At 37.4% G+C, this 13,291-nt stretch overlaps 1 protein-coding gene across 1 annotated transcript in view; it reads right to left on the bottom strand.

Annotated features, from left to right (window-relative positions):
* The window catches only part of SPEF2 (sperm flagellar 2), a 170,632-nt gene that overhangs the window by 79,869 nt on the left and 77,472 nt on the right, over positions 1–13,291 (bottom strand). Inside the window, exons 16-19 of the mRNA XM_060146018.1 lie at positions 11,162–11,270; positions 9,981–10,138; positions 6,383–6,547; positions 2,589–2,663 (exon numbers count right to left, since the gene is read on the bottom strand). Of these exons, the coding sequence (XP_060002001.1) occupies positions 2,589–2,663; positions 6,383–6,547; positions 9,981–10,138; positions 11,162–11,270 (507 nt within the window). The remainder of the gene's footprint in view (positions 1–2,588; positions 2,664–6,382; positions 6,548–9,980; positions 10,139–11,161; positions 11,271–13,291) is intronic.

Below are 13,291 nucleotides of genomic sequence, written 5' to 3'. Positions count from 1 at the left end.
TAATGCAGGTGCTGCTGGTACAGGACTGAGTTTAAAGAGCCACCATGTTAGTAGATGCATCTAGGTTTTTCAATTCCATTTCACTTTCATCTTTTTTCTCTGTTCTTCCATGTCTTTCCAATTAAATGTCATTAACGTTTATAACATTGACATAACATTTATTGCTACGTGGCCTGGTAGCACCTAAACTTTAAGTCAGATCAGAAGGCAAGCACTGGGACAGTCCCAATACTAATACATGGGCAGGCCAGAAGAACTAAAGAGATCATGATTTCCAAACATTTATTCCACAGAGCTCTAGTCCCAATGGATACCCCTCCAACAGAGAGTTCTGCAGCCCAAATGTTTTGGGATATTACATAGTGTATCTCCTACTGCCTTAGAGATAGATGATTACAGAAGATACATATCTATATTGACATCTATCTCAGTTGAGATGAAAAACATTTTAATTTGGTGTAACTCAGCATTTTCTGAAATTGGTTGATTAAGGAAAACTCTTCATTTAGCCCTTAATTAACACCTCCTATGTAAGGTCATAGAGTTGAAAAGCCCTTATTTTATGAAGGAGTAAAATGGGGCCATGGCAAATGGTTGAAGATAATAAGAAATGCTTTAAGAACACCATAAATACAATTGCAAATGGAATGTCCGTGTCAAGATTTTGGAGGGAGAAGGTTGGAATTGATCTAATACACAGAGAAAAATAGGGATGAATTGAAGATGCCAATATCAGGAAACAATGATAAGTCTGAAGGAAGGAAAAAGGAGATGGTTCCTCAAACCATAAGACATGTTTTCAGTATAATTGGTGTCAAACAGCCTGTGAGGTAAACAGATAACCAATCAATAGTGTTCACCCCCAATGGAATTAGTTCCAAATACTAAGAATTAAAATCATTAAGACTTCCTCTTAATGAAGGAAATCCTGTTATACATGCCAAAACAACAGCATTTCTTTGTAAAAGAAAGACTTCTAAATATAGATCGAGAGTTTACCTGTTTCAAATATTATTGAACACAGTAGAAATTGTGTTTATGGAAATAGAAACACAATAGTAAAATAAAAGCAAAAAAAAGTTTGAAAGTTCTTGGAGGTATTTAAACTGAGCTAACTGCATGACTCCAGTGAATATATATTTTACTGGTTGAACTTGTAGTTGCTTATGGTTTGAGTGTGTATACTTTCATCTAAGGGTGCTCTCAAAGCATGTGAATCATTATGTCTAACTTGACGATTTTCACCTAATATGCATAAATATATTTAATTCCTATTTTTGATGATTCTATGCTGATCCTTCATTTGCTTTTGCTGATCACAATAAGAAAGCAAGGGATGTATAATGTAAATGTGAAAATTATTCTCCTATTTGTAAACAGGTGAGATAGAGCAGAGCATAAATTATAGCCAAAATTATAGGTAAATTTTTCATCTCAGTGTTAACTCACCAATGCCTCTAGTTATATATGCCTATCAGGTCATATAATCAGAGAAGGGTAAGATTCTTTGAGAATCATGGTTATGCATCTTTAAATGCCAAAATCAAGATCCTTTTAAGCCCATCATTTTGTGAACATGGCACAGTCTTGGGCTGCTACTACACTAGCAATTTGTAATGAAAAATTAAACAAAGGTACATACTTCATGACAACCCCCTTTGTATGTACCCTGCAAAAGTCAACTGTATGTGTCCATAACTGCATTTCAATCTTTCATTGGTTGGTGTAGCAGCTTCAATGTACAATCTAACTAATATGCTTTTTAAAGCCTATTTTCTTCTACCAACTATCAATTATTTACAAAATTTTATCCTCCTTATTTCACAGAAATAGTTAAAATAAAATAGAAAAAAAAAAGAAATTAGGGTCAGGAAAAATGCAACTTAAAGTAGAAGGTCAAAACCAGGAGAGGAATTAGAAAGCAGACTCTGGGATCTAGGTCCTTGCGCAGATACTAAAATCTTATAGGCACGAATTTGTTTCTGTGCTTCTAGACAGCCAAAACAGAAAAGGAAGTGCTATCGTTTAGAGGTGCTAACTATCTAGCCATGCAGAGGAAGAAAGATTTTCCAGTTCCTTGATTCTGAATGAAATTTCCCACTTAGGATTTCACATAGGGGTGACTGAATGAGGTAGTGGGCATACTATCTCTTCAGAAAATAAAATACCGGGTTATTATTGGCATAATAAATGTTTTCGCTCCACTGCTATTGTGTTGAGGACTTTATATCAAAGTGCTTATCAGTGAAAGCAATTCTATGGGGGACCCAAGAAAATATGGTTCAGCATGTAGTTTTCTGATGGCATAGCTTAGTCCAAGGATAACACCTATAATATCTATGATGAATGGATATTCTGTACCTTAGATATTCTCTAAATGATTCCTCACAAGCATCACTTTTCTTAGCAGGACCTTTGCTAAGACCCAGGCTACAGAAACACTGAGGTTCTGTTTCATCGGCAAGCGCTTATGGTTTACAAATGCCTGAGAGAGGTATTCAGTGTATACTACTACATAAATATAGCTATTTTCACTGAAAATTATAAAATGAAGAATTATATTTAATCATATCTATCTTGATCTGTACCTTTTCTTTGGAGTGACGTTTCACTTTTCTTCCCTTTTCCTTCCTGAAGAGGTTCTCGATTACCATGCGGGGGTTCTAAACAAAATTCAACACATAATTATCATTGATGATTTTCTTCAATATCCTGGGCTATGATTTGTAGGCAATCAAATGCTATTTCTCAAAAACAGTTATATTTGTGAACTGCCTAAAATGGCTTAGGCCTTTACTGTGAGTTAAAATTAATCTGAAGACAGACTGTGGATTGAAATTTCTTGAATGACAACGCTGATAGTACTATTCTATTTTGTGACATTGAGAAGTTGAGTCCTAAGCTTAATATCAACATTTGGTAGTGAATTTGATTGTAAACTCTTTAGTGCAACATAGTTGCAGAATCTTAAAAGTTAGTCACAAGTCCATTTGAAGCAGATGGCTCTATTTGGATATAGTTCACTGGAATGATCCCTATACAATAAGACAACTGGGTCTGTGATAAGAATGATGCCAAAACACCTTGAAGAAGAGTTAAATAACCACATTGCTTTGCTATGGAGCATCCTTGAACTACTATTGACCCCACACTTCGTTGCCTTGTGACTTCTACATTCCACTGTGCATTGACTGTAACTTGTAATGCAAAGGATGGTTTGGGAATATATACGCTGGGTTCCCCGGAATCTAATTCAAAAATATATTGGAAAGGGGAAAATGGGAAACTGATGAACTGGAGGTCAATAAGATGTCCCAAATAATAATTAGTTCTTTGAAAAAGTCACTACATCCCACATAATTTACCAAACAAGTTCAGTCGTCTTCCTCCCTTTGCCCTGGGCTACAGTTTTTTGTTTTGATTTTTTTTTCCTTCATTGGAAGAATGCACATATGGGACAATTTAAATGCTTGTGATGGAGAGATCATCTGACCTATCTTTGTATTTAGAAGTGTTAGTTATAAGAATGTGTAAATACATAACTCATATCACTTACATTTAAACATCTCAGCTCCAAAAACCAAGATTCCATAGAAATAAGACAAGGAAAGAAGGATTAACCTTGAAACTTTGTTAACCTCCATAAAAGGACTTTTAAACATCAAAATAGTTGAACACCAAACTCATTCATAAATAAATAAATAAATCCAAACATTTGAATTAGTTCCTTTTTTTTTCCTTAGAAATAAGCTTAATAAAAAAAGTCTAGATAAGCTCTTAGTTCCTTTAATAACAATACTCTGGGTAACCAACCATTGCTCTAAACTTTAGCAAAAGACAACAGCAAAGAGGGCAAAAATAGAGACACCTAAGATGTTGAACTTATAAAATATTGTGAGCAAGTCTAATTTCCGCTGGGGATAGCATGCACTCTGCTTATTTTTAAAAATTATTTCCAAAATGTATTCTGAAATTGCAAAATATATTCCTAGCAGCATGGATAGCAAGCACTACCATACTCTGTCACACTCAGAGCTTGAGTTTTAAATTAAATTCTGACATTTGGTAGTAGACTTGATAATAAACCCTTTAATGGGACATACCTGTGAAGTTTTTCAAATTTAATCTCAAGTGCATTTGAAGCAGATATAAAATACAGAACTGTAAAAAATTAATAAACAGAAAGCACAAATAAATAGAGTCAGGAAACCAGAAGGGGGAGCTCTCATGCCCTAAGAGGACAGCATTGTCCAACAGGAGGAAGGAAGACTCCTCTTCTTTCCTGGCAAGAACTCAGCCAATGAAAAGCCATGGACTCATCAAGTACTATGGCCCTCCCAACTTCCTTTTCCCCTCTATAGAAGCATTCTCCTTCTCTTGTCATGCGGAGACTTGCACATGGCTTGCCGTGGTTGCAAGACCCCGAATTATAATTTCCTGCTAATTCTGAATAAACCCATCTTTGCTGGAGAAATATCTGGCATTCTATTTGTTTCAGGTCAACAGACTCATATACAATGTAGAACTATATTTGGACAAAATGACTTTTAGTACTTAGTGTACTATGCTTCTTCCTTCTTTATCCTATTTCCACCCTTTTTTTTTTTTAGTAAATAATTTCTCTTTTCTTCTCAACTTTTAAAGAAGATTGTAATTGGATGTTTGCTTTGGGCTTGTTCAGAAGCCTTAGGCTTTTAGTTCTGCAAGTATGTTCTTTTGAAAAAAACTGTAAGTTATTTATATAAAAATAAACAAACCTGGGAACTTCCCTTCCTAAAATCATTTATCCCAGCTTCCCTGAGCTGTAAGGGCAGCGCAGCCTGTGCTATTGCCTCATCAACGTCTACTAGCACTGAGATCTCCTTGCAATGATGCGTTGCAGTTGGAAGGCAGTAACTGGGCCCCTGGGGATTAATTCTTCTATATATTTTTAAAGATCAGGCACTAACCCAGCCCTTGGTGGAAAAAAGAGACAGATACAACCACTCTTTGAAGCAACAATAGCTTTATTATTCATCCAATGCACTGTATTCAAGTATACAATTTTATTTAATGTCACGAGCAAACTTAAGAAATTTAAAGACTGAACCGTGTTGTAACCAGAAATGCTAAAGATGGGTTTCAGGGAATGGCTCCAATCCACAGATACTCCTGACTGTGAGGCCAAGGGGAGGGAAGGAAGGGGAGGCCACGGCCATAGGTTAAAGGCCTAGATGGCTAACTCCAGGCTCCCCTGAGCCTCTGTGGAAACTGTCTTCCCTGGCTAAACAGCATTTTTAAGGTTTCCATTTGTCCTTCAGACCACTGCTTTGTTTTTCTAACAGGGAAAGTATGTATGGTTAATTAATTGCTTTGTGCTTTATTGTTTCATATGATAAAATTTTTTTTAGAATTTGCGTATTTTGCCTTTAGTTAAGCCCCATTTTATTGAAGTACAACGGTCTTTAATAGACTATAATATATGTTATTAAAGTTTTCAAATGAATTTGTTTAATATAAATAAATCTAATTAAAAAAATCAGACCCATCTCAAATCTCCATGAAGTAGAAATATTATGGAGTTTAGAAATGCAATCATGACACAATATCAAGAATACCTAGGTAGACTTGTGTAACTGCACAGCCAGCTACTTACAAAGCTAAAACCAGCTACTAGAGCCACATTTGTTTCATACACACAGCACCAAACTGATCCTGGCATTCTCCCAATACCACACATTTCAACAATTGAGGATTTTACTTTTGTCATTATATTGTCTACCACGTAACTTAATGGTCCTTAGTGGTTTAAGCTAAAAAATATTCTCTATACAAACTCTATTCATGTATGTTATATATTATAAATATACAAGTTTACTGAGATGTCAGGTGCTTGTTTCTACCCTTTTATAATCACATAGCACTGAAGAGTGACAGTTACGTATAAATTTTAGTCTCTAAAGAATGCTGTTGGTATGTTTCCTTATTCCTGTGGACAACAGGTTGTGCTAACTCTCATTTTCTGAAGATGGTCTTGCTTTTTACATAAACACAACTCTATCACTCTGCAAATAGACGTCTGTCCTCTTGATCTGCTCTAAGCTCCTTCTGGTATTCTCTGCGCCTTCCCTCCTCTCATCTGTGGTCTTATTCTAATCAGTAGATCTGGGTGTGAGGACTCCACATTCCTTCCCACACAGTAAAGTACCTCCGCTTTGTGACAGCCGTGCTCTCAGCGACTACTGCTTTTCCTCTTCATCAGAGCAGACAGCTTGCTTTCATATGACTGAAGTTGCTCAAAGCCTGAATCTAGATAAATGGACTGGTACTATAATTTATAATTCTTTTCTAAAATGAAAATGAGAAACTGGCAAACAGGATTAGAAATCGTCCTGTCAATCACCTGATGCTGGTTTTCCTTTTGCAGCAGGAGTTTTGGAACGCTCACGCTGACCGTGGACTTCCTTCTCTTTTTCTGGTTCAGGAGGAGGGGGGAGAGGTGATGTAGCCTCAGTTGGGGAAACTTCTTCTTTTTCCTCAGCTTCCTTTTCTTCTAATTTCTTTTTCACTTCAAAAGGATGATAAGAATGGACTTTTATTAGCGGCTCCAGACACCTACTATTTCACTTGAACTAAGATAACCTAAATTAATATAAAACTGCTCTTACTGAATTAGGGCGAACTTCATGTTTTAGGGATCTCCTTTAAATCATTCAGTCCTTAAAACTAAGATTTGAAGTCTTCTCTGCCTGGTTAGAAATACCGTTTACCCTGCCTCTGATGGGGATGATGATGATGATGATGATGATGATGTGTGTGTGTGTGTGTGTGTGTGTGTATCAGGTGGGAAGGCTTGTTGTGCCATGTGTCAAACCAACAATCTAGAAGTAGCTGGTGTGTTGCAATAGAAAAATAAATAATTATGTCAAAATTTCCAGGGGAAAAGCAAGGTGAAAAAGCACAAAGAGAAGATGTCGGAAGGACACGGAAGGGAAAAGAAATGTGCGGCACCGACATCTAGGGGTAAATACCTATGAAGCATTTAGAATGGTGCTCAGTACACAATTAAGTCTTAGCATTTCATTCTTTCATGCAGCAACTACTTATTGAATCTGAGTTGTGCCGTAAAGAAAAGGAAGGGTTATAACAATAAGGTAAAACTACACTAGTACTGTCAGTAATAATATGAACAATGCTAGGCACAGTTGTGGTTGCCAGAGATACAAAAGTAAAACAAAAGAGAAAAATCACTGCCTTGTGAAGCTAAATAGGACAGAGTAAAGGGGGTCAGGAGTGCTGTGGGGCAGCTCTTAAAGTGTATTTAACCAGAGTGCTTTGCAGGGTAGACCCTCTGAGAAGGTGGCATCTGAGAAAAGGCTTGAACAGGTTCAGGGAATGTGTGCTCCAGGCAGAGCAGACAGTCAGCCCGAGGGGCTTGAGGGGCGGAGCAGGGCTGGTTCCCGAAGGTCTAGGCTCCTATCGTTGTTATGGCCCTTTGCCTTTCGGGATTCAGGCTCACCCTTCCCAGCATGCCCTCCCCACCCTCCCTGACTTCCCAGCCCTCCACCCTGGAAACGGCCGCAACTTTACCCCTGTAGCAGGGGCAGTGAATAACTGCACCCATGTATGGCTTTTTTTTTTTTTGCGGTACGCGGGCCTCTCACTGCTGTGGCCTCTCCCGTTGCGGAGCACAGGCTCCGGAGGCGCAGGCTCAGCGGCCATGGCTCACGGGCCCAGCCGCTCCGCGGCATGTGGGATCTTCCCGGACCGGGGCACGAACCCGTGTCCCCTGCATTGGCAGGTTGACTCTCAACCACTGCGCCACCAGGGAAGCCCCATGTATGGCTTTTATATCCATACTCTCTTTGCCCTCAGATTATTCTTTTCAATTCAGCAAGGCAAGGAGGCTTCATTCTATTAGGTTTTTTTTTTCAAACTGGATTTTTTTTTCTGATTATAAAAGTGATATATAATTATTGTTTTAAAAATTCCCACAATTTAGACAAATAAGCAGAAAGAGAAATTTCCTGTTGACTCTTTGTCATCCTTCTCCCTCATCAAGGATTGTACGGCTAAAGAGAAAACCACAGGCCACAAATGGCATCACATAAAGCCCATGATACCAAACCTAGACTTACTACCTGCCTCAGTTGCAGTTTCTACCTTCTTCAGAAATGTAATTTTAATCAACCAGCTTGGAATTTTCTGGTCAGCGCTAATGAGGTGATCTGTCATGTGGGTCCTCTCTATATATCCCCAGCCCCGCAAAGAAGAGGCAATCTGCATGGTAAAGACCCCTGCAGTTCCCTTCCTCCAAAAAGAAGATGTCCTGGCCCAAAATAACCCTTTTTTTTCCCCCTTTTGCTAATGACTTCCCTGCCCCACCCTCCTATCTAAAAAAGCCTTCCATTTGTACTGTTCCACGGAGTGCCCTTCTAGTTGTTAGATGGGATGCTGCCCAGTTCACGAATAGTTGAACAAAACCAGTTAGAGCTTTGAATTTACTGGGTTGAATTTTGTTTTTTCTTAGCATATATTGTCAGACTCTTTTCTGTGCCTACATATTTAATAATAGACATACTTTTAAAAACAAAAAAGGGACAATTTAAATATAACCTGATTTCCTCTACTTAACAGTATATTATGATCATTTTTAAACAGCAGAATATTTATAGAAGTACCGTATCCTTTTTTGTTTTTAGCTTAATCAGGATGTTTAATACAGAGCACTGGGCTAGGTAAATGTTTATTATTTTAATGACATAATATTTATTAAAAATAATTAACTGATTGGAATGTAAATCTTAAATAAGTGGCAGTAGAGTCTGTTAATGTAATAAGTGATCAGAATGTAAAATCTTTAGGAAAATGTTGAAGTGAGTCTGATAGCTGGCAAAAACATTGATTCTAATTGGTAGATGTTTGAAGCTACCGCCTAGAATCGGTTTGCTTTTGCCTCCCAGTCAAGACCCTAGATGTTTCCTCCCGCCTCTCAGCCTAATTTCTGAGTGTTAAATAACATGTTAAGCCTCTTATATAATATATGGGTTGATTTTTGTTTTGTCTGGAAGCTTCACATGGGTGTTTTTGGGGAGCAGACATTTCGATGTGGGTGCTTGTCTTTCTAAGTGTGAGCTCCTGGGTCCCCAAGGTGACTGTGGCTTATATCTATGCACTATTTTGGTGTCAGTTCACCGATACATTATAGTAGTTAGGTCATAAATCTAGGGATGGGAGACAGCATGCTACCAAGGCAGTTTTAGAATCCTTGTGATATTATTAATTTTGACCATTTTTTATTATACCAAGAAATTGCAGTTGTCAATAGAGTCAGGGATGATTGATAAACAAAAGGGAAAGATTTATTTCTGAATTCATTTCTCAAAGGTAAGATCTCCATTGAAGTCTGGCATTGGCAGTGTATGAGACTAAAATTCCTTTCAATAACAAATTCCAATAATACTGTGAAAAGTTAATGGGCAATTACTATTGGTTGAATGAAGGAGGAGGGAGGTCGGGATGGTTTAATGTAGGTGAGATGCACCCAGGAGCAGGCTTATAAATAAGTAGTTAATAGTCAGTAAATTCATACAAACACAAGAAGATTTGGGGGGAATAATTTGCCTAGCGTTTTCATCGTAAAAGGATAATTCACTCATTGTTTCCTTATAATGCTGAGGTCAACAAATTGAAACCTATAACATCCTATAACATCCTTCTCTATAACATCCTTAATTTAACTCTGCTATTTTTTTCACCTGAAAACAACCTTTCAGCAAGATGACCTCTTTTGATTAAATTAAATTAAAATGAAGAAAGAAAAATCTTTGATGTAGAAACATTTGCAGTGGAAAGCTAAAATCAGAGGTAGAAGATACTTATAGATGGTATGATCCAAAGAGAAGAGAGAAATTTGCAATCGCATTTTCACTTCCTCCTAAATTCATTAAAACCACACATTTTCGTTATGTAAGCTCAAAATTATAAAGAACTGTAATTACCTTTATTCTCTTTTTTCATTATTTCAGTCATAAACGTTTCCTTTACTTTTTGGCACAAAGACTGCTTATCTATGTCAGCATTCATTTTTATCAAAATGTTTTCTGGCTCTGTAAACCATTGCTCCAATAAAGGCCAGTTGTCCAAGAAGCCTACAATTCTGCAAAACCCAAATGTTCTATGAATATAGCATATTGACTGAAAGATTAGAGTAACATTAAGCATGATTTATCTGATGAATGTAATGAAAAAATAAGTTGCCAAAAAAAATCTGAAAAAGCAACTTTAAGAAATCTACAGGCAATGAAATACTATCCACTTTAAAGAAGAAATCATTTAATGCTGTCTAGCCATATATTTTGAGGTATATGAATGAGGAAAAGAAGATTTGGCAATTCTATCATTTCAGGAAAACTTTAGTGTGGGTTCACGTCTCTAAGTGAAGATCTAAGGAAACATCACCTATACTCATAGCAGACTAAACTCTGAACACCCTTCTGATGGTAGCTACAGCCTGGGCCACATAGGTCACCTACTTTTTCTTAAAGAAGTTAAAGAGACCTTTGAGTAAGTATAGATGGTTCTGACTTATTTGCTTTACTCAAATATACTCTTGGAATGATTTTTGAAACAGCCTTGTCTTCCAAGAGTAGACAGGCTTAATGTAGCTCAAATTCCTCTTCCCTGATTCACTTCATATTTTTAGAGTTCTCAAGGTTTCAAAAAATTGTCTAATTTTTTTTCCAATGAGCAAATTGCATACGATTGAAAGAAGGTTTTTGAAGCATAACTTCATTTTAGTAACACAAAAGTGGTTTTAGAATTACACTCTATAGTCTGATGCCTAGCTCTTTGACATTCCACGATCTTCATTGGCATTTGCTGAATGAGGGCTGAATTAGGATTCCATATAATGAACTTGTAAGTTCATGTAGCCATAAAGGGAAATGTTGCCTGATTTAATTCTTTTCTTCCCAGACTATGATGACTTGTGCTCTGAATATAAAAGCTAACACATAAATATTTCACTCAACATCAAAGCTACTTAGTTTTGTTTTACCTGTAAAAGACTGAATGCTAAGAAATACATTTATTTTCTAGATCTGATGATTCCAAAGTGACTAGTTGTCAGTCTGTTCAAAGGGTAAGAAACAAGAAGCAAGACATTGAGTTTTAAACTAACCTATGCTGTATTTGATCTCTTAAATTCTGGTCTTCATCCACATCTTGGTTTTTAGCAGCTACACGTTGATTGATGTCTTCATGAGGAGTTTCACTTGAAAATGCTTCAGCTATGTTATGGAAATTACTTAATTAGACATTTTGCTAAAGCAGTCAAAGTTGCAGTAGCAGTGCTAAAAGGTACTGATACAAGAAAGTCAAATAGACATGGTCCTGCCTTTGGTCCAATATTAATTAAAATGTTTAACAAAATGTTGAAAAAGTATAGTTTTGGGATCAGCATTCAAATTTCCCTTGGAAATTGGGGAAAAGGAGGTAAAACACAACATTAAAGAGGAGCTGTAATTTTAAGGTAGAGCGTCTTGGGACTGACCTTGAAGAGATGAGAATAAAAAATGATGGTTTGTCATGAATAACAAATTAGGAAACAATTAGAAAATCAACACCATGCTGTAAAAGCTAAGAATGAAATAGCAGGGTGGCCATAAAGTCAAATATGCAACTTATTCGTGGATATTATATTACAGTACAATAAAGCGATTTATCTTTCTTTCTAAACTTTATGATTTTTCTAGAAGAGACATAAAGGAATATATGACAAGAGACCAAAACCAAAAACGATCTCAACTTCTCTGATTGAGTCCTATTCAGGATTAAGTTACAAAGTCCAGAATACTCATGAATTCAGAATAAATGGAAAATCATAAAGAGGAAAAAAAGCCTTGAACTAGAGTAAAAGGAATTAGATTACTCAGTCAATGCAAGAGAACATTGAAGAGCGAATTAATAGTGTTCAAGAAAATGAAAGACCTTCACAGGATATAGCAATCGATTGTTCTCCCTTTACATTCATGATAGAAAAAGAGGAAATTAAGTATTATAAGTAATCTAGAGATGACTTAAGGTATATGGGAGGATATGCATAGGTTCAATGCAAATATCACACCGTTACATAAGGGACTTAAGCATCCTTGGATTTTGGTATCTGAGGGGGCTCTGGAATTAATCCCCTATGAATGCTGAGGGAAGACTGTATTACATTATTTTATATTCACAACAAAACTTGTGAAGTAGGATTGTGATTCTAAAATTGTCCCAAATGGCATAGTTCATAAATGACAGAGAAAGGATTTGATTCCAGTCAATCTAATTCCAAGCCCTGAACTTCTTTTTAATTTTTAAGCGATTTCTTGAACTATACCTGCCAAAAAGAATGCATACATGATTATACAGCTCAATGACTTCCCAAACTGAAAACAGCACCCAGATCAAGAAACAAACATTATCAGCCCTAGAAGCCCCCTCATATTTCTTTTCAGTCACTATAAGTTACTAAAGTTATCCATCTAGAGCCTGCACTCAAAGCCTCTCAGTACCTCTCCCCATACTATGAACACCACTGTTCCCTCTCAGGCTGACCAATGGCCCAAGGCACTGGCTAAAAACCCAGGCAGCCACGTACTCTTCCCTTCTGACAAAAGCTTATGCTCCTACCCTGGCTGAACCTTCTCCTTAGGTCTCCTGGTCTCCTACCAGTTGGCTTTGAGTCTGGGCCACTCCTCTCTGCCCAGCCCTAGCAGCACTGATGTTCAGTCTTTGAGGCCGCTTGGCTTTGGCCTCATGAAGGCTGCTTCCCTGTGATGACATCCTTCAGGCTTCCCCACGGACCCCAAGCTTTGCAGGGCCATGCTGCAGGCAATGCTGGTGACTAGGCTCCCACACCCTAGCCCAGGCCTCAGGACCTCAGCCCACTGGTCTGGGAGGAGGAGAGAATAACACCTTTATTTTGAAAATCTGTCCTCCTTTGGCTTATATGACATTACTCTCCCTGGATTTCTTCCTTTCTCTCTAGCTGCTGCTTCTAAACACCTCTTCCTTTGCTCTCCCCACTAGCTGTCTTGGCTGTCATCCTGGGTATTTTTTAAAATACACTTTTCTTCCTAGATGACTTGTCTTACCTTCAAGCCCTTAACTTTAGTACACACTTCCCTCCTGACATCGAGACCCATTTATAGAAATGCCCTCTGAACATCTTAGCTTAAAAGTCCCATAGGTACCAGGTACTTCAAGTTCAACATGTCCCTAAAGAGACTCTTGTGTTTCTTTCCATATTGTCTAAGTGAATGGTATT

This window comes from Lagenorhynchus albirostris, chromosome 3 (genome assembly GCF_949774975.1).
Source record: "Lagenorhynchus albirostris chromosome 3, mLagAlb1.1, whole genome shotgun sequence".
Lineage (NCBI taxonomy): Eukaryota > Metazoa > Chordata > Mammalia > Artiodactyla > Delphinidae > Lagenorhynchus > Lagenorhynchus albirostris.
Note: the sequence above shows the minus strand (reverse complement) of the source record. Positions and strands in the feature narration are given on the sequence as shown.